General features: G+C 43.1%; 1 protein-coding gene across 2 annotated transcripts in view; it reads right to left on the bottom strand.

Moving 5' to 3' along the window:
* Positions 1-22,475, bottom strand: part of LOC121289239 (interleukin-23 receptor-like) — a 113,672-nt gene that overhangs the window by 14,776 nt on the left and 76,421 nt on the right. For both annotated transcript variants that reach the window (XM_041208471.1, XM_041208472.1), the window contains 2 exons: positions 12,211-12,342; positions 1,034-1,133 (listed from right to left, as the gene is read on the bottom strand). In XM_041208471.1, the coding sequence (XP_041064405.1) occupies positions 1,034-1,133; positions 12,211-12,342 (232 nt within the window). The remainder of the gene's footprint in view (positions 1-1,033; positions 1,134-12,210; positions 12,343-22,475) is intronic.

Here is a 22,475-nt window from a genome sequence, read left to right as displayed (position 1 = left end):
GCTAAGATAGGGAAAATTTCCATTTCTGCTCACACTTCTCACCTTCATGAAGAAAAGATTTAAAAAAAAAGTTGAGAACTAATAACTTCCATTGTTGCTAAGTATCTTATTGAATTTCCTGTTTCCTGTTGCGCTTCCCGTCCCCAGTGCTCTTTGATACTGATAACAGAACCCACAATAAACAGACAAACATTTAAGGTAGCACATTCCATTATTTTAGGTTTTAATGAATTGTAATGTTGCTCTGGAAAATATAGTACACCAGTTATAGATAGTCAGAGTTAAGTATTTGGAATAATCATCCACTGATTTAATACTTTCCCTGTCTAATGTGCAAGCCCTTGATGAAGTACGATCCCTAGATACTGGGTGTAATCTGGTTTCTTGTCTGAGCCACCATTTTTAATGGCAGGCCTGGGTAATAAATTTTACTGAGGACAATCACAGCTGAGCCCATTACTCCTGGTCCCATAAAGGTGGAACTTGAGAGATTTGCAAAGAAAGTATAGAGCATTTGTTTCTGGAAATGACAAAGACTTGGGCCAGGGGAGAAATGGGAGAGGGGGGTGAAATTTAAACTTTTCCACCTTGTGGGAAACATTTGGGATTGGGTTGAAATCATTGAAAATTAAAATCAAGTTGGGTGTAAAACAGGTATTCCATCCAATCCCATTTGCTTCTTGCCTGCTGAGTCAGGTTAACGTTGCACCCACTTCCCCATTCCCTCCACCTCCCCAAATTTCGGTGGCAGTAGGTGTGGGATAGGGATGGAGGAGGTCAATGTTGCAGAGTAGAATTATGGTTTCTAGACTGCAGTTAGGATGCTGGTTTCTAGCTCAGCCAAGCAGTGGTACCATCATCCCAGCTGAGATCAACTAACTTAGCACTGATTGAGGATGTCGTCTTTAAACTTCTTGGTCTATATGGCTCAGTTTCAACTGAGCTAGAAGGAAATATTTTCTAAACAGAACAATTTTTCTTTTAATACCTTGTTCAAGTTAAAGATTCTGTCTGATCAAAGCAAGTAACTTACCTTCTCCTGATCGACTTTGCAAACGTCAGAGTTAAAAGAAAGGCTGACGGAATGGTTATCCCCATGCTTAGCTGCAGTGGAAGAGCAATGCTGTAATAGTCTAAAAGTTCCAACAATGAAGAAAGCAATTCAAAATAAAGAATAGTTCTCATGTTCCATAAGTATCATTATTGCATTTTTAAAAAATAAATTTAGGTAGAATAAAACTCATCTATCAGAAGATTCATTTCAATGAGATTAAAGATACTAAATGACAACAGCAGAATATGTTGGAGACACACAGTGGGTCAGTCAGCAACTAAAAAGGAAATAAAAGCAAAATACTGTTGATGCTGGAAACCTGAAATAAAACAAAGTCTTTGAAGAAGAGTCATGTTCGACTCAAAGCGTGAACTCCATTTCTCTCTCCAAAGATGCCGCCACATCTGCTGAGTATTTTCAGCACTCTCTGTTTTTATTTCTAAAAGAGGAAAACAGCTTAACATATTGAGTGAGAGTCTTCTTCAGAGCTACAACTAAAACATATTTCTTTTCTCTTTCAGGTGTTTATCAACTCATTGTGTCTTTCCTTCGCTGTTTGCATTTATTTCTGATTTACTAGTATTTTCATTTAAAAAAAATCTCTCATAATTTAGAATTTCAGTCTGCCAGCTTGGATTTTGTCTGTAGTATTACACTTTCAAAATGTTGGGTTAAAGAGAGAGGACTGCAATCCTGTGAACTGATGGTAACTCATCTTGGCTCCTATTTTTTTAATTTGCAGTTGCAACCTACCATATCAATGGTCTTTTTGTCATCTTCTGAGGGATTGACAGTTACCATCCTCCATCCTCCTAACACCACACACACACTTTTTAGACAGATCGTATTGGAGGTATCATTGGGAATTCCCTACTATCTTCCATTCTTGGTAAAGAGTAGAGGCCACAAATGCAGGCCAGACTGGTGAGGTTATAGTGCAGGCTCATGACACCCAGTTACCAATAACCCCAAACTCAGGTACATCAGCAAAAGCTCCTACCTCCACTTGCAAGAGGACCATAAGATTTGCTTTCAAAACAAAGCAGTTACTGGTATGTCAAATGCTGTGGGTGGACAAAGGCCCCAAGGGGAGCAAAAAGCATCTGAGCCATTTACCTAATAATATGGAAAATTACCCAGTTATGTCCTAGTTACAAAACAAATTCTAATCTTGATCATTTTGCTCTCTTCTGGATCAGCAGCAAGGTGATGCAAAAAGTAATAGTGCTGTCAAGTAGAACTATTGCCCATTAACCTCCTTGTCAATACTCAGTTCAGTTTCTACCAAAACAATTTGGTTCCTGATCTTGTCAAAATCTTAATCCAGACAGGAACAAGAGACCTGCCAGAAGAAAGGTAAGATTTGCTGCTCTTAACAACAAAGCAACACTCGCTCAGATGGATGCAGTCACAAAAATATTAAAGAGATTGACACGTTCAAGAATAAACAGTCTGTCTGATTGGTATCCCAGCCTTTGACCAAATATACATTCCCTTCATGCTGATGCATATGACTGCATGGTGTACTATGCAATAGGGGATACAACAGCAACTTGCCATGTCTGCTTTGATATCATCTCCCAGGCCTGCAATTCCCACCACCGAGAAGATCAAGAACAGTAATGTTAATGGAACACCACCTACTCCAAGTTCCTCTTCGAGTCACACACCACCCTGACTTGTGCATACCACAAAGCCCGTAATGATTCTAGGAGGACACCACCACCACCACCACCTGCACCCCCCCATCATTTTAGGGAAACTAATTGGGAATAAATATGACCTGGCAAAGTTTATCCAAGAACAAATGCAAAACATTGTTTGCCTGTGTCCCTACATTACCCCCACTGCCACTGAAACCCCTTTTCACACCTCTGTCACCTCTAGCCTTGCCATCTCTAACATCTTCCTTGCTGACCTTCTAAACTCCATTCCAAACCATTCAAAATTTCACTGCCCACATGCTGTCATACACTATGACCTGCTTGACCATCATACTGGACACCAAGGTGATCCAGAGCAAAACACATTAGTAGTAAGTGTTTGGAGCTCGAGGAACTTTGGATCAGAGTTGAGCAGCTGGATTCTGAGCTGCAGACATTGCTCCACATCAGGGAGGGGGAAAGTTACCTGGACACTTTGCTCCAGGAGACGGTCACACCCCTCAGATTAGGTAATTCAAATTTGGAGGGTATGACTGCAGGTGAAGCAGGTATGGGTATCCAGGGGGTGGCGTTCGAGAAGTAACTGTCCAACAGTTACAAGGTCCCTGCAAGTTGTGTGGATGAGAGTGAGGACTGTATGGAGGATGAGCAAACTGATCTCGGCACCATGGTACAGGGAGCCGTTCAAGTAGGGGAGGAAATGGGAGTGTAGTAGTGGTAGGGAACAGTATAATTAGGGGGATAGATACTGTTCTCTGCAACGATGAGCATGAATCCCGAAGGCTGTGTTGCCTGTCCAGTGCCAGGGTTAAGGACATCTCCTCAGTGATAGAGAGGAACTTGGAATTGGAGGGGAGGATCCAGTTGTCGCCGTCCACGTTGGAACCAACAACATTGATAAGCTTAGAAAGGAGGTTCTGCTGAAAGAATTTGAACAGTTAGGAGCTAAATTAAAAAGCAGAACATTCAAGGTATTAATCTCAGGATTACTATCTGAGCCATGGGCAAGCTGGCATAAAGTAAATAAAGTCAAGGAGTTAAATGCATAGCAAAAAGATTGGTGCAGGAGGAATGGGCTTCAATTCACGGGGCACTGGCACCAATACTGGAGTAGAAGGGAACTGTTCCAGTGGGTTGGGCTTCACTTGAACCAGGAACTGCTGGGACCAGTGTTCTGGCAAATTGAATAACTAGGACTGTAGAGAGGGCTTTAAACTAAATAGAAGGGGGATGGTTCTGGAGAGAGGTTATGTAGGCTTACAAAACAAAAGGATGTGGCAGCATTGCAGGGCAACTATTTAGGTAATGATACCCAGGGCGTGACAGGAAGGGACAGAGTGTACAAACATGAAAAATACAACAGCAAATAGGGTCAAAGGGGGAAAAAATGGTAAAAAGACAAAACTAATCACCCTTTACTTAAATGTGCATAGCATTCGGAACAAGATAAATGAATTAACGGTACGAATAGAGGTTAATGGGTATGATCTTATAGCCATTACAGAGGAATTGTTACAAGGAGATCAAAGCTGGGAACTAAATATTCAGGGGTATGTGACTTTACGAAAGGACAGGCAGGAAGGAAAGGTTGTTGGGTATCTTTGTTAGTATGAGATGGAAGTACAATAGCAACAAATTACCATGGATTGGAAAATGTAGAATCCATATGGATGGAGCTAAGAAATAACAAGAGGAAGAAGACACTGGTGGAAGTAGTCTATAGGCCACCTAACAGTAGCTATATTGTAGAACAGAGAATAAATCAGGAGATAATGAGGGCATGTAAAAAAGGCAGCACATTAATCATGGGTGACTTTAATCTTCATGTAGATTGGGAAAATCAAATTGGCAGAGGAAGCCATGAGCAAAAATTCATGTGGTGTATTCGGGACAGTTTCCTAGAACAATATGTTGTGGATCCAACCAGGGATCAGGCTATTTTGGATCTGATAAAGTGCAATGAGGCAGGTTTAATAAATGGTTTCAGAGTAAAAAATCCCCTAGGAAACATGGTGGAATTTAGCATTCAGTTTGAGAGTGAGAAACTTGGGTCCGAAACAACTGTGCTAAACTTAAATAAGATTAATTACAAAGGAATGAGGGAAGGGTTGGCTGGAGTGGACTGGGAAAGGAGTTTAGCAAAAAAGACAGTTGATGAACAATGGCAGACGTTTAAGAAAATAGTGCATGACTCACAACAAAGATACATCCCAGTGAGGAAGAAGGATTCTAGGAAGGGGATAAACCAACCCTGGTTAACCAAGGAAGTTAAGGATGGTATCAAATTGAAAGCTAAAATATACAATGTGGCAAAGATTAGTGGTAAGCCAGAGGATTGGGAAAGTTTTAAAAATCACCAAAAGATGACCAAAAAAATAATAAAGAGGGAGAAAATAAACTTTGAGGGTAAACTGAAATAGGGTAATATGAAAACGGATAGTAAGAGCTTCTTTAAATATATAAAAAGATAGAAAGAGGCCAAGGTGAATATAGGCCCCTTAGAGAACAAGGCTGAGGAAATAATAATGGGGAACCAGAGGAGTTGAATAAATACTTTGCATCAGTTTTCATGGTAGAAGACACAAATAGCATTCCAAAAATACTAAATAAATGAGGGACAAAAGGGGGGAAGGAAGTAAGTACAATAACTATCACTAAAGAAAAGGTACTAGGAAACTAATGGGACTAAAGGCCGATAAGTCCCCTGGACCTGATGGGTTGCATCCTAGGATATTAAAGGAGATAGCTACACAGATAATGGATGCACTGGTAGTAATCTTCCAAGAATCCTTAGATTTTGGAAAAGACCCAGAAGATTGGAAAACTGCCATTATTCAAAAAGGGAGGGAAACAAAAAACTGGTAACTATAGGCCAATTAGCTTAACATCCATCATTTGGTAAATGCTACAGTTTACTATAAAGGGTGTATTGGCAGAGCATTGAGAAATGCATGAAATAACCAAACAGAGTCAGCATGGCTTCATGAAGGGGAAATCATGCCTGACAAACTTATTAGAATTCTTTGAGGAAGTAACAAGCGGAATAGATAAAGGGGAACCAGTAGATGCAGTATATTTGGATTTCCAAAAGGCGTTTGATAAGGTACTGCCCATAAGGCTACTTAATAATATAAGAGCCCATGGTGTTGGATAGAAGACTGGCTAACTAATAGGAGATAGAGAGTTGGGATAAGGGGGGCATTTTTAGGATGGCAGCCTGTAACTAGTGGAGTGCCTCAGGGATCAGTGCTGGGGCCACAATTATTTACAATATATTAATGACTTAGATGAGGGCAGTGAATGTGCTATCGCCAAATTTGCAGATGACACAAAAATAGGTAGGAAGGCAAATGGTGAGGATGACACAAAGATTCTACAGAGGGATTTGGACCAGGCTAAGCGAGTGGGCAAAAACTTGACTAATGGAATATAATGTGGGAAAATGCGAGGTTATGCACTTTGGCAGCAAGAATAGAGGAGCTGAATATTATTTAAATGGAGAAAGCTGCAGCACTGAGGGATTTGGGAGTCCTTGTGCATGAATCCCAAAAAACTAGCGTACAAGTTCAGCAGGTAATAGAGGAGGAAAATGGAATGTTGGCCTTTATTTCGAAGGGAATGGAGTATAAAAATAGGGATGTCTTGCTAAAATTAGACAAGGCACTAGTTAGACCATACCTCGATTACTGTGAACAGTTTTGGTTCCCTTATCTAAGGAAAGATATACTGGCATTGGAGGCAGCCCAAAGAAAATTCACTAGCTTGATCCTGGGTATGGAGGGATTTTCTTCTGAGGAGAAGTTGAGTCGTTTGGGCCTGTACTCATTGGAGTTTAAAAGAATGAGAGACAACCTTATTGAAACTTATAAGATTCTTAGGGGGCTTGACAGGGTAGATGCTGAAAGCTTGTTTCCGCTTGTGGGGGAGTCTAGGACCAGAGGACATAATCTCAATGTAACGGGTTGCCAATTTAAAACAGATGAAGAGGAATTTCTTCTCTCAGAGGGTAGTGAATCTTTGGAATCCTTTACCATAGAGGGCTGTAGAGGCTGGGCTATTAAGTTTATTCAAGGCTGAGAAAGACAGGAAGGGAAGGCAGGAAAGTGGAGTTGAGGATTATCAGATCAGCAATTATCTCACTGAATGGTGGAGCAGACTTGATGGGCCAAATGGCCTACTTCTACTCCTACATCTTACGGTCTTATGCCAATCCTTGCTGATATTGTTCTGCTGGAAGGGGTTTCAGCATCTCCAATTGGCTAGCTAGCTTTTGTCAGTGTTTCCAGTGTTTTTAGCTGGGGCTGGCGCAGACTTCCTCAGGAAACCTATGAACTTCAGCAGGTCAGCAATGGAGTTCCAAGGCAGGTGCAATCCAGATCTGGCTGTCAGGTCACCTTGTCTGTTACTGGCAGCAGATCAAAACTAGAGATCAAATATTAAAAACTTCCTTCTGTTCAACTTTAAAAAGAAGCCTACAGTATTTTCCAACAACTTTATTTTTGTAGCAATACGACAGACCTGGTTGAGGCTTTGGTCTTGGATGGTGGAGTTCACTGTCTTTTCTGGGAATGCATCATCAGGCTGCAACTAGTGACTGATCCATAGGCATCACTACAGAAATATAGGGCCCTGATATTAATTGGGAGGCAGGGTGGGAACGGGGATAGCTTTCAATGGAGAGGGAGCTTGGAAAGTCCAGGGATGCAGATGTCCCATAACGGATCCCAAATCCCACAAGCCGGCTGGCCAGATTGACAGATTCACCAGCCGCTGGACATGAGAGGCAATGGCAGGAAGCTGCAACTGTAGACCACTGAGACCATTTGCTGGCAATTGGGAAAGATTGTGGCCTGGTGTGTTGTGGAATGGCAGCCCAGCAATCAGGAGGGAGAATTAGGGCCCAGGGCCAGGATTTGGAGGGTGGTTGTGGGAGCGGGGGACAGGGGCTGGAGTAGTGTGGTAGAGTAGAAGGGTGAATAAATAAATCCCTGCAGGAGACTTGAGCTCAAATCTTGGTGAATGGACTTCGTGATCAGGAGTCATGAGAACTATGATCAGTGGAAACAAAAGCAAAGGCTTCCTGGCCCATAAAGAGAGCTTTAAAACGATTTGCCTTTGGAGCTCTTGCCTTTATTTCACTGCTGGGTTTCCCAGGCACTCGGAAACCCAAACAGCTGTTAAATTTAATTTACACTCCCAATTACACTGTTGATTTAAATATGACAATGAAATGTTCCACTTTTCCAAGACAGGGCACATGCCGACTGGAAAAATGGGGTCACGTGTGTTTGTGAGGGTTGGACATATGTTCTCTGTTTATTAATTTTTGAACTGCCCACAGGCCCTCTCCTGCCTATCATGGAGGGTCAGGGAGGGGGTGGTTAATTTCCAGATCAGGGAGTCCAAGAGACAATATGTTCAATAAGTTTTTTGATAAGATAACAAAGAGTTGATGAAGGTAATGCAATTCATGTGGCATATATGAAGTTCCAAGAGGCATTTCATAAAGTGCCACATAACAGGCTTATCAGCAAAGTTAAAGCTCATGGAACAAAAGGAACAGTAATGGATATAAAACTGAATGACAGGAAACAGAGAGTAGTAGTGAATGGTTGTTTTTTGGACTGGAGGGTGGTTCATAGTGGAGTTTGCCGGGGTCAGTATTAAGATCCCTGCTTTTCTTGATATATATTGATGGCCTAGACTTGGGTGTACTTGGAATACACTGTCTGGAAATGTGGTAGAGGCAGATTCAATCAAGGCCAACAATACAGAATTAGATAATTACCTCAAGAGAGAAAAAAAATCCAGGGCCACAAGGAAAAGCTGGGACAATGGGACTAGATGACTTGCTTTTGCTGAGAATGGCATGGACACAAGGGGCTGAATGGCCTCCTCTTGTGTTGTATCCATTCTGTTATTCTACTCTATGATAAAGAAAAGTGATTTTAAAAATTTTCTCTTGTACTTCACCTTTTTAGACATTTTGAGGAAGTGAAGAGTTGCACTTTATTGTTCTATTTGGTTGCATGATCGATGTTGTGATATTTTGTGTATTACTTTCCTGAATCTATCTCATCAGAGATAAAAAACAATTTGTGTTAGCAGTGTCTTATATTTTTTTAAATGAATTATTACATCAGTTGTCATTCTTTAATTATGAAGATATTAGGCAGTTTGGTGTTACTAGAAAAAGACTGTAGATAAAAATGGATCCCTAAGGTTTTCTTTCATGTGAAAGCACTTTAAAACAACCTCAGTATGCAAATTGTGATATTAACAGAGGTCCCTGCACACATTTGCTTTTGACCACAGACCAGCACAGCACAGGCAGTTCTGTCCTCATCCAATGCACATATTACTGCAACGTTCACTGGGTTGTTGTCAAGTGCATGAACTGTGATCATCTTACAAGTTTACATGGCTCAGTTCTGCACCAAGCAGTGTATTAACCAAATTATCTTTTGGAGGAGCTAGCAAAATAACCACTTCACTGTATTTGATTTATACATTGTACACTTACTAGCTCTGATATTGATCAGAAGGCGTTTTGAGCTGATTGGTGGATGGGGTGGTGAGAGTGGAATTGCATGGGGAAAACCCAGAGGCCAACTTGGTGTGTCGAACTTTGCCATCACAACTCAGTTATACCAATTAAAGCTGACTTCTGGGTTTTGCATCTCCAAGCAGTGTTATGGGCACACCCACATGACGCGATCTCAGCTCTAGTTAAGGCATAGCCCACAAATGGAAATTGCAGAATGGGTGGTGAACATGGAACAAGGTCAACACCCAGATTCAATGATGCCTCACTGGAATTAGTGCTGAATGCAGTCAGGAGAAGGAGGGATACTCTTTTCTCCAGCAATGAGAAGAAGAACCTGCAGCTCTCGCCAAGCTAGTGTGGCTGGAGGCTGAGGAGACGAGTAACAGGAACGTTGTACCCAGGTATTAGATGCAATGTTGGAAGCAGTTTAATGGCTTACCCAGGTCAGGAAAAGTCAGCACATTTGCTGATTCAAGTATATTGTATGGTTTAAGCCCCCCCACTTCATTCTATCTTACTAAGCGTTTTTCATCACATCAATCTCAGTCAACTTGCAGCAGCACCCAGACTTCACTTTTTATGCACTTCATTACCTTCATATTTATCCATCCATCTTTTACATTCTGCCAAATCTTTTCCAACACATGTCTCATAGTCACCCTCACTGAATGCACTATATCCATTTGGTGAATACCTCACCTTCACTCATTTACAAGTCTGTTTTTTTCACCCCTTGTAGAAGAGAGTGCAAAACAAAAGGCAGTGAGTGAAGACTGAAAGTGAACTGTCGGAAATAGTCTGTTTACAGATGCAGAGTAAGGTGCCCTGGAAATAAGTGGTCCACTTGCATGCTCTCATTCTCAGATGGAGGGACAGGAACATTCAGTTTACTGGAGAAAAGAATTACAGACATCTCTGACATGCATGTGATGACTTCATTTCATCAATGGCTGAACTGTAAGCATGGATTGTCAAAATTGTGTTGCAACACACTACTGTTATTTTGGAGACTCTTACTGGTTGAGTATTGAGGGGCGCCTCCAGACCAATCTAGGTACCTGAAGCACAGCTTCAACACGTGAATGATTTGATGGGTGACAAACCTCGTGTCATATAGTTCTTATTGAAGTGCTCCTGTGTCTCATTGACAGAATTCCTCACAGATATCATGTGCAAAGTTTCTCCTGTGGTTGCCATGGCCACAATATGAGCTGGCCCTGAAGTCTGCTCCCTGGAACAAAAAGGTCTGGGATTTTGGTTGGGTGCAGTTTGAAAGCATCTTGGCAGCTCCTAAGGAATCTGCTACAAATTTGCATGAACCTCTTCTTGTGTTTGCATTACAGCTGTGACAAACAAATATCCCTTGTGGTTTATAAAAGCACCAAGGCCAGAATCTTCGGGCTGGTGAGCGGGGGCGGGGCCTATTCGTCGATACATAAAATGACGCACGGTCATGTAGGGCGTGAGTCCCGACATCACCGCACGTCATTCAGAACTTGAGCTTGGCAGGCGCGCAATGGAGTCGGCTGTGTGCCCGCCAAACTGTCAAAGGCCTATTAAGGCCACTTAAACAACAATTAAACTAATTAACTGAGCTGCCCATCCAACCTTAAGGTTGGTGGGCAGGCGAAGAGCCCAGGCATTTATCATGAAACCTCATCCACGGGCGAGATGAGTTTCATGAAAGGTTTTAAAGTTTAATAAAAATTTTTAATAAAATCCATTGACATGTCCCAGCTTATGTGACACTATCACATGAGGGGACATGTCTTAAAATTTTTTTTTTCTTTTATTAAAATTTTCAAGAATCAAACTAACCTCTCTGAGGCAGCTCTGTGCATGGGCGAAAGAGCGCAGGCCCTGACTCAGCCTACTCCACCCGCCCGCACAGGAAGCACACAGTGCTTCCGGGTGCACGTCACGCTGGGCAGGCCTTAATTGACCCACCCATGTAAAATGGCAGCGTGCCTGCCTGCGCCCACTCCCAACCAACCCCCCTGACCCTGTACATGTGGGAATCTAACCAGAGAGGTCTATCCTGGTTATTGCCATCAGAAGGGAAGTTTACATAACACCAAGACCTGGCAAACAATCTATCCTTTAGCTACCTTATGTATTTATGTTCAGCTGGCTGTGAGACCCTCAGAATGTCCCCGAACCATCCTGGAAGGAACCAGAAGCAAACAAATTGAGTGTGGTGGTGATGTTCACAGTCATTGGCAGTATGTGTATGGCAGGTCTGGCAGGCCTTCTTGAGGCTGCAGATGTCTGTCACCACCTGATGTGAAAACCTCAGCTTACAGAAGCAGTGCACTTCTGAGAGGTCAAGGAACTGAAGCCTCTGTCTGTAAACCCTGTGATGTGCATAGTGTCTCCTGCAACCTTTGCCCCCTTTTGTGCAATTACTGATCCCACCACAGCACAGCATCACTGCCATGGATAGCAATGGTCTTCCTCTTGTAGTGCACTGTCAAACACCTTACACCTAACACACCTCTCATCCTGATCTTGACAATTTGAAAACCTCCAAAGTTGAGAAGAAGCTGCATCTACACAAGATGTCTGCCAAATGTTTACTTGAGGGAACTGAGACACCAGCTGGAATAAGTAAGGCAATGCAGATGGGGCAACCACAAATTTAAATATGCACCTGAACTGTGGCTCAATCTGACCCCTGGGGAATCAAGGCTGGAGATGCTGGAATTTAAGCCTGTTAAATTCAGTTTAAAACACATAATTAATGTCACCAAGGGATGCTGTTTACAGCAATAACTACCCACTGCCTGCACCAATTAAAACCCTGACTTTGGTCAGGAGGTTATTTGCAGCCATCCAAAGGTGCCTGTTAAAAAAGTGAGCGCGTTGGAGCCAGGTTGAGAACCAAAATCTTATCTCCTCACCCATCAGTTCTTAGGGGTTAAATGTTCCTGCAATGAGTTACTTACCTAGTTTGATGGCTGTCTCTGCTCCCTTTGCCCCTTCTCCAGCAGCTGTTGTGGCAGTCATATGTACCATGTAAACTGTGTCAAATTCAAGCGTCAGCCAATAAGTTCTCACAGTGGCATTTGTGACATTATCTAACAAAATAAAAATAAATCTTTTAATATACAATATAGCACTGTTTGATCAGTGCAAAATACAATTCTATATTCATTGTTTCCAATTAATTCTGATAATGTTTGTGCCAAGAAAGCTGCCAAATCTCTTGGAATATTGAGTAATACTGAATGCTGCAATCATTCACTCCTCCTCTGGACCTATCTTTTCTTCCTACTCTTGTGTCATCATCACTTTTGTCATGTAATCATTCTTGCCACCCATCCTATCAGAGACATCTTTTTATTCCTTTCCAGCCCCCATGTCCCAGGCTCTTTTCTTGCTTAAAAGCTGTTGCATTGACCTTAAATGTTGAGGGCAATTTTCACCTCCTCCCCACCAAAATATATGTTTTTGAGTGGGGTGGGTGGGAAATTAAAGTATAAAAAATTTCAAACTCAAACCCAACCTGTCTCGAATCTGCTGACTTCCAGTTTAGACATAAGACAATAAAAAATAGGAGCAGGAGTGGACCATCTGACCCCTTGAGCCTGCTCTGTCATTCAATACAATCACGGCTGATCTTCAGCCTCAATTCCCTTTCCTGCCTGCTCCCCATATTCCTTGATTCCCTGAGTGTGTACAGTATACAAGATGGACTTTAATAACTCACCAAGGCTCCTTCGATTGCACTGGATGGGGTGCAGAGGAGATTCACCAGGATGTTGCCTGGGATGAAGCATTTAAGTTATGAGGAGAGGTTGGATAGACTTGGGTTGTTTTCGTTGGAGCAGAGAAGACTGAGGGGGAACCTGGTCGTGGTGTACAAGATTATGAGGGGCATGGACAGGGTGGATAGGGAGCAGATGTTCCCCTCAGTTGAAGGGTCAGTCTTGAGGGGACATAAGTTCAAGGTGACAGGCAGAAGGTTTAGGAGAGATGTGAGGAAAAACTTTTTTACCCAGAGGGTGGTGACAGTCTGGAATGCACTGCCTGGGAGGGTGGTGGAGGCAGGTTGCCTCATATCCTTTAAAAAGTACCTGGATGAGCACTTGGCACGTCATAACATTCAAGGCTATGGGCCAAATGCTGGTAAATGGGTTTAGGTAGGTAGGTCAGGTGTTTCTCATGTGTCGGTGCAGACTCAATGGGCCGAAGACCCTCTTCTGCACTGTATGATTCTGTGACAGCACCTTCCAAATCCATGACCTCTACCAACCAGAAGGGCAAGGCTAGCAAATGAATGGGAACACCACTATCTGCAAGTTTCCCTCCAAGCCACATGTTACCCTAACTTGGAACTATATCACCATTCCTTCACTATTGCTTGGTCAAAATCCTGGGGAACTCCCGTTCTAACAGCATCCGAGATATGGACTGCAGCGGTTCAAGATGGCACCTCAATATCACCTTCTCAAGACCAACCAGAAATGAACAACAAATGCTGGCCCTGCCAGTGACACACACATCCCATTAAAGAATAAAAGAAGTCCAAAAATTTACTCAATGATGGAACATCCGCAACCCTCTAAAGGAGACAATTCCAAACATTTACAACCCTCTGAGTGAAGAAATTTCCGTTCATCTTAAGTTCTGAATGATCAACCCCTTATCCTGAGACTGTGCTCCCATGTTCTAGATTCTTCAGCCAAGCAAAACAACCTCACTGTGTCTACCTTGTTAAGCCCCTTCAGTTCAATGAAATCACCTCTCATTAATTTAAATTCCAAATTACTCAAATTCTCATTATAGGACAATCCATTCATTTGCACTGCCTCCAATGCAAGTATATCCTTCCTTAGATACAGAGAATAAAACTGCATACAATTCTCCAGGTGTGGTCTAACAAAGCCCCATACAATTGTAACAAGACTTCCTTATTCTTGTACTCCAAACCCCATGCAATAAAAGTCAGCATGGCATATTACCTTCCTGATTGCTGGAATACATTTTTGTTATTCGTTCATTGAATGTGGGTGTTTCTGGCTAGGCCAACATTTATTGCCCTTGAGAAGGTGCTTGTGAGCTGCCTTCTTGAACTGCTGAAGTCTATGTGGTGTAGGTACACCCACAATGTTATTAGGGAGGGAGTTCCAGGATTTTGACTCAGGGACAGTAAAGGAACGGTGATATATTTCCAAGTCAGGATGGTGTGTGACTTGGAGGGGAACTTGCAGGTGGTGGTGGTGTTCCCATGTATGTGCTGCCCTTGTCCTTCTAGGCAGTAGAAGTCACAGGTTTAGAAGGTATTGTTGAAAGAGCCTTGGTGAGTTGCTGCAGTGCATCTTGTAGACGATACACACTACTGCCATTGTGTGTTGATGGTGGAGGAAGTGAATGTTGAAGGTGGCGGATGGGGTGTCAATTAAGTAGGCTGCTTTTTCCTGGACGGTGTTGAGCTTCTTGAGTGTTGCTGGAGATGCATTCATCCAGGAAAGTGGAGAGTATTCTATCACACTCCTGACTTGTGACTTGTAGATGGTGGACAGGCTTTGGGGAGTCAGGAGGTGAGTCACTCGCCACATAATTCCCAGGTTCAATTCCTTCCTCACAATTCCTTACACACTAACTCTCTATGTCCCTTGTACGAGTACATCCAAGTCTCTTTGAACATCAATATTGAAAAGTTTCATGCCATTTAAAAAATATTCTGCTTTTCTATTATTACAACCAAAGTGAATAATGACACACTTTCCCATAGTGTCCTGCATCTGCCACCTTGTTGCTCACTCACTTAACCTATCCATATTTCTTTGCAGCCTCTTTGTGTCCTTCTTACGGCTAATATCACCACCTTTGTATTATCAGCAAATTTAGATACACATCACTCTCGGGCTCTTCTAAATCATTAATATAGATTGTAAATAGCTGAGGCTCTAGCACTGACTCTTGTGACATTCCACTAGTTAATGACTGCCAACTTGAAATGCCCTGTTTATCCTTCTTTTCTGCTTCCTGTCTGATAATCAGTCCTCCATACATGATTATAAATTTCTCTCAACTGCATGAGCCCTTATCTTATGTATCAATCTCTTGTGTGGTAACCTTCCCACAAACCCCTCAATCTAATTGGCTGCAGTCAGGAGACAGATCCCATGAATTGTACACAGGTCCTGCCATTAACTTCAGCGGGAGGTGGTTTTCCAACCACTAAACATCCTCCCCCACTCCCCAACATCCCTTCCTCACAAATATCGGTGTCATTAACACTGTTTTTCTCACTACATAGAGCCTGACTGGTTAAGTGTTTTCAACGTTTTCTGTTTTGACCAGCATCCATGGTATTTTGCTTATTTTTTTTATTAGAAAGGCATGTTGCCCAACAATACTTCAAAATAAATGCTGCCTGTGCTCTCCAGAGCTGTATATAAGTCACAATCAATTGCTTCATTAGTAGAGTATGCTAGCTATGACCACAAGAGTAGCTAACAATTACGCCAGGCCTTCAGTGTTATATCAACAACTGGCAGCCGCACCTCAGCATTCTGAATTAGTTTAAATCATGTCCACAGAAAGTCTCTCACACAAACATTTTCTCTGTTAGTAAACATCACGGCAAAAAACTGTCAAGTATCAGCTTGGGTCAGGTGGGAAAATTTGTGATTCAGAAGTCAGGAATATCATAGGTTCAAAACACTCTCTGTGATTTGCATTGGTAATCACATCAGTGCTGCGCTGAAGGAATGTATTGTCAAAGGTGTTACCTTTATTGAGATAATTTAAACATGAATCTGCTTGCCTATTTTTATGAATATAACAAATTCCATTTCACCTGACTGCAGTGGTTGCGGGTGCAGCGATGTAAACTGCACATAAATGAAGATCAGATTCTTGAACTCTCAGATTTCCATGTGCAATTCAGGAACAAACCGCTCCCAGAAAAACCTGGCATCACAACTTCCAGGAGCTAAAGTTTCAGTGCTATGGCTGTCTTAAAGAATAGGTTGGTCTGGCCAAGAAAGGTCTTCATTTTTGGAGTTAAAAATTTGATAGTGCCAGTTTTGGGGGGAGGTGGGGAGAATTACCCTGTGCTTGGTTGAGATGATGCAGGCAGCACATAAACTTTTTGCTGCTTGCTCATCAGCAAGATTGTGATGCCATGGATGCACCTGAACATCCTGCTGCATGTGCAGACCAGCATCAAACACCATGTTTAGTGGCTGCACATTCAGCAGGGCATTCAGATGTGTGCATGGCAAGCACAAGTTACAGCTATAAAAGCAAAGAACTGCGGATGCTGGAAATCCAAAACAAAAACAGAAACAGAAATACCTGGAAAAACTCAGCAGGTCTGGCAGCATTGGTGGAGAAGAGCACAGTTGTCGTTTCGAGTCCTCATAACCCTTCAGCAGAACTGTAGGGTCATGAGGACTCGAAACGTCAACTGTGCTCTTCTCCACCGACGCTGCCAGACCTGACAAGTTACAGCTAGCCTGCACTACTTAAAGGCAGCCTGCACCTCTGAAAGATGTGGTGCATTCAGGCTGCAACAGTTGGTGGAACTATCAGAGAAGGAGTTAAAGTACCAACAGAGCAACAGGCCAGAGAGAGGGCTCCCAAGTTTTTTGATGTGACATTGAAGGCCATAGTCCAGGAGACAGAAAGCAGGAGTGAGGTCATATTTCCACAGGGGGCCAGGAGGCCTTCGAGGCACTTACTGTGAATGGAATAGGAGCAGACAGCCACAAGATCAATTGAAGAAGTAACCCAGAGGACTTGGCTGCAGTGTCAGAAAAGCTCAGTGACATCACGCGAATGGTCAAGGTCAGTGAAAACATCTTCAGATGCTACCTCCTACCCATCCAACAGGAAGTCTTGTGGCACAGTGGGTAATGTCCCTGCCTCTAAGCCAGAAGTTCTGGGTTCAAGTCCCACCCAGGACTTGATGGCCAAGAAAGGTGTATTCATAATGCAGCCGAACAAGTAGAGTACCAACCTGCAGATTCTTCCAATACACACAAATGGCAGGTGGTAAGAGTGGGAGAGATTTCTGGTCAGCTATATGATGGAAAGAAAGTTGGAGCCCAGACTATAACATTTATGTAAAAATGCATGGTGCTAGAGCAATGCGGACTCCAAGAGTGAACTATAACATACCCATCACAAACCTCAAACACTGATCAAAGCATCCTATGGCTCACCCATCGCAATCTCTTAACAATCAGTACTTGTGCCTAACATTCAGATGCTCAGTTCCTAAGCTTACCAATGCCTTACACCCAAATCTTGCAGCTTCCACCCATTTCCAGCTAGTCAGCTATGACAGGCAATCACTGAAACACATTGCAACACACTCACTGACACTCTTCCCTCTCTCTTGCATGACAAGGTCGCAGATAACAGAAGACAACAACAGAGAGCCAATGGTGGACATGCAGGCCGTCATCTGTTGAGCCTCTTGGAGGAAAAGGCGCTGTGAATTATTGGTATGGCAGTGCCTGAGCAACTGGTGTCACTGTGAACATTCAAGATGACAGAATGTTCCTGCCTTATGCACCTCCTCAAATCCCACTTCACCCTCATTCAGCTATCCAGCATGAAGTGTAAGACATACATGGTATGACCATGGATCTCCTGCTTTCCACCCAATGCCTCCCTACCCTTACCCAAACTTTCCCTTCTGCATTTATGTTTTCTGATATCCAAGAACTGCCGCCTGACCAGCCAGTGCAGCCTCACTGTGAAGGGTGTAAGAAAGGACACATGTCTGATGAAGAAGCACTGTCACTTGATCTGACACTCACAGCCACCTTCTCAGGTACTGGCACTGTACATACTGTAGAGGGTAGTATAGAGATGGGATCAAAAGGTGATGAGTTTCTGCGCACAAGTGGGCTAAACAAGGGCAAGGGGAATGAATAGCGTATATGCTAACTCCCCAGAAGGCGAGGTCGCAGACAGATTCTGCAGTAGAGTATTCAGATGAGGACTTCAATGGGGTGGGGTACAGGCAAAGGCTGATGGGCATGCACACTGTGTTGCTTGGTGCTCTGGCAGGTCTGCCACAGAGCCTGCTGTTACTGTCAAGGAGCATGAAGAAGTCAGGTTCCAACCTAGCATAGGGCGCAGCACAGGGCTCGCAGTCTACCCTTTCCAGGGTGGAAGTGGTGTCCAATTCAGTGACAGTACTTGCGGATCCAGCAGTGATTCCGTTTCTGACCGCCGAAGTCCCAACTTCCACTGCAGCACAAGCAGAATGCATGCAATGTGACAGATCCTGAGATCTCTGCACATTGCAATGCAAGCTCAGCTCGCTGCCGTGCAGACACAGACTACTACCATCATGGTTGCAGATAACAGAGCTCGATGGGGCAAGCAGCGTGTCATACTACTACAGTAATCTGTGCCCCATGTGATCACCAGGATTGCTGAGGTGCACCCTATGGGTGTGGCAGCAGTTCTGCGGCACACAAATCTGCTGTCCACTCCCAGGATGATTGCATTCCTCCTTCCACCACTGCCACTCTGCCAGTGCCCTTGCTGTTGCCTGTCAGCCAGCCAGTCCAGACTGCTACCACCCACGCCCAGTTGGTGCAGTCTGAAGCTGGGCCCTTAAGGGCCAGAGCTGCTCAAAGTCATCCTGCAAGGCCAGCTGCAGCCTACCCCACTGAAAGTCAGCAGCCTTCCACCAGCCTTGCTGCAGCCACTGGGGTAGCACTGTGAAGGAACACTAGGACAAGCAAAGGTACCTGCTAGAGAGGAACTAAGGGGAGGCACAAGGGCAGATGGTTCAGTTTTGTGTGTATTATTTGAAACATTGTTGGATAAAGTTGCTATGAATTGTTTTTTGTGGTATCTTTTATTTCAGGATTTTGGCCAAGAGGATGCGATGATTTTTAAAAAGGGGCGAAGAGTGGCGGAGCCTTCATTTTAAAAAGAGCACGGAGAACTAGCCAGTCTGAGAACCGACTGGGTTCTGAGAAATATCAAAGTCTCACGTCACAGGAAACAGGGGAGTGATGGGTTGGTGATGATTTTGCTCATTTATTTTTTTAAAACTCAGGTAATTTATTAGTAATTGTAAGGTTTTTATTAATATTATTGGCCTTAATTGGCCCGCCCACTTAAAATGACGGCGGGGCCCATTTCGCCGCCGAGCTGGTGGGGCCCGCCCATCAAGGGCAAAATTCTGCCCATGGTTACATGGTGACCAAGACTGAGAATTGAGTATTCAAGGATATTCGTCATTTAGGAAAGATAGGCAAAAAGGAAAAGCAGGTGGGGTAGCACTGTTAATAAGGGACCAGATCAGTATATTAATGAGAGATGATCTTTGCTTGAAGGATCAAGATGTACAATCAGTTTGAACGTAGCTAAGAAACATCAAGGAACAGCAAACATTGGCCGGAGCTATTTATAGGCCACGAAAGTGTAGTGGCAATATTGGGCACAGTATAAATCAAGAAATTAGAACTCCATTTAGCATGGATAATACATAATAATGGGCAACTTCAATTTATATATATACTGGATAAACCTAACTGGCACTAATGCTGTGCAGGGTGAATTTCAGGAGTGTGTATGAGATCAGTTTCTGAAGTAGTACATTGAAGGACCAGCTGGAGATCAGGCAAGTTTAGATTTAATATCATGTAATAAGAAGAGCTAATTGATAACCCTGCTGTTAAGGAACCTTTAGAAAATAGTGGCCATAATATGATAGAATTTCACATTGGGCAGAATTTCCCCCCCTACCCCCGTCAGGTGAAGAGCGGGTGCGCGGAGGCCGCCTCTGTACAGTGCCCCTAATTGGGGGCGCTCCACCATTTTATGTGGGTGGGCCAATTATGGTCGCTTAGCGTGATGTCCACACGGAAGCTCTATGTGCTCCCTGTGCGGGCGGGGGGGTGCTGGGTGGTATTCCCTCAGCCGAGAGTGCGCTCTTCCGTGCATGCGCACGAAAGAGTGCACTCATCTCCCTGAGGTTAAGTGCTGCCTCAGGGAGATCGGCTCCACAGTACAAAATCTTAAAAATAGAAAAAAAAGTTCCCCAATATGTCTCCTCATGTGACATGAGTTGGGACATGTCCATCACTTTTAAATACAGTTTAATTACATTTTTTAAAACCTACATGAAACCTGATCCCGCCCCTAGGTGAGGTTTCATGCTTTTTCTAATGCCTGCCAGGGCTCCTGGCCTGCCTGCCAAACTTAAGGTTGGATGGGCAGGTCTATTATTTACTTTAATGACTCTGTCAATGGCCTCAATTGGCCATTGACAAGTCGGTGGGTGCACAGCTGATTCTGCTGAGCCCCACCTATCTGAAAATTGAAATGATGTGGGGTGACATCGGGAGTTTCACCCGATGTCATCCTGCTTCATTTTACATGTTGGCAAGCGGGCCCCCGCCCCCTGCTCGCCAACCGGGAAATCCTGGCTATTAAGTTTGAAAGTGAAATAGTTCATTCTGAAACTAGGGTCTTAAATCGGAACAAAGGAAACTATGGAAGTATGAAAGACAAGTTGGCTATGGTGGACTGGGAAAATACATTAAAAGGTTTGATGGTAGACATGCAATGGCTAGTATTTAAAGAAGTATTACATGATCTACAACAAATATACATTCCTCTAAGACATAAAAACCCAACAGGAAAGGTGAATAAACCTTGGCTAACAAAAAAAGTTAAAGATTACATTAGATCAAAGGCTTATAAGGTTGCCAAAAAAAAGTGGTAAGCCCGAGGATTGGGAAGAATTTAGAATCTGGCAAAGGAGGACCAAGAAACTGATAAAGAAAGGAAAAAGAGAATACGAATGCAAGCTAGCAAGCAACATAAAGACGGACTGTAATACCTTCTTTACATATGTGAAAAGGAAAACATTAGCAAGGACAAATGTGGGTCCATTGCTGGTGGAGACAGGAGAATTTGTAATGGAGGATAGGGAAATGGCCATGACTTTTTGTCAGTCTTCTCGGAGGAAGATCCTTAAAATCTCCCAGAAATACTAGGTAACCAAGGGGCTTGTGGAAATAAGGAACTGAAAGAAATTAGTATTAATAAAGAGGTAGTACTTGAAAATTTAATGCACTAAAGGTTGATGGTGCTGAAGGAGGTCGCTATAGAGATAGTGGATGAATTATTGGTTATCTTTTAAAATTCAACGGATTCTGGAAGGGTTCCTGCAGACTAGGAAGTAGCAAATGTAATCCCACTATTTAAGAAGTGAAAGAGAGAGAAAACAGAACTACAGACCTGTTAGTAGTGGGGAAAATGTTAGAATCTATTTTAAAGGATGTGATAACTGGACACTTAGAAAATAATGATATGATTGGGCAGAGTCAACGTGGATTTATGAAAGAGAAATCGTGTTTGACAAACCTGTTGGAGTCTTTTCGGGATGTTACTTGTAGCATAGATAAAGGAAAGCCAGCGGATGTGAATAAGTGTGAAGTTAACCGCTTTGGTAGAAAAAACAGAAAGGCAAAGCACTTCTTAAATGGTGAGAGGTTGGGAAGTGTTGATGTCTAAAGGGACCTCGGTGTCCTTGTTCAAAAGTCACTAAAAGCTAGCCTGCAGGTGCAGCAGGAAATTAATAAGTCAAATGGTATGTTGGCCTTCATCGCAAGGGGGTTTGAGTACAGGAGTCTTCTATCGTATGGCGATATTTTGAGAACATCTATAATTTTACATCAAGATGTTCAAGCTAGGGTATTATGTCAGGAATGGCAGCTGCAATTGTATAGAGCCTTGGTGAGACTGCACCTGCAGTACTTGTGTACAGTTTTGGTCTCCTTATCTAAGGACGGATACTTGCCGCAGAGGGAGTGAAACGGAGGTTCAGCAGACTAATCCCTGGGCTGGTGGGATTATTTTATGAGGAGAGATTGAGGAAACTGGGCCTGTATTCACTAGAATTTTGAAGAATGAGAGATAATCTCACTGAAACTTATACAATTCTTACGGGGCATGACAGGGTAGATGTAGATAGAATGTTTCCCCTCGCTGATGTAGTAGTAGGGTCTGGTACATACAGGGTTAATGTGGGACTGAGTACAGTACCACCCACACAGAGATGTAAGAAGGCACATGATTCAGAGCTAGGGTCAGTCTAGAGATGAACAGAGATGTGTAAGGACTTAGGATAGAGTCAGCTCCATACCTGTACCCTCTACTGTAAATATGTATATAGTTATGAGTTGTTAATAAAGACTTGCTGTTAATATACTCAAGA

This window comes from Carcharodon carcharias, chromosome 16 (genome assembly GCF_017639515.1).
Source record: "Carcharodon carcharias isolate sCarCar2 chromosome 16, sCarCar2.pri, whole genome shotgun sequence".
NCBI classification, from domain to species: Eukaryota; Metazoa; Chordata; class Chondrichthyes; order Lamniformes; family Lamnidae; genus Carcharodon; species Carcharodon carcharias.
The sequence above is the reverse complement of the archived record's forward strand: the minus strand, read 5'-3'. Positions and strand labels throughout refer to the sequence as shown.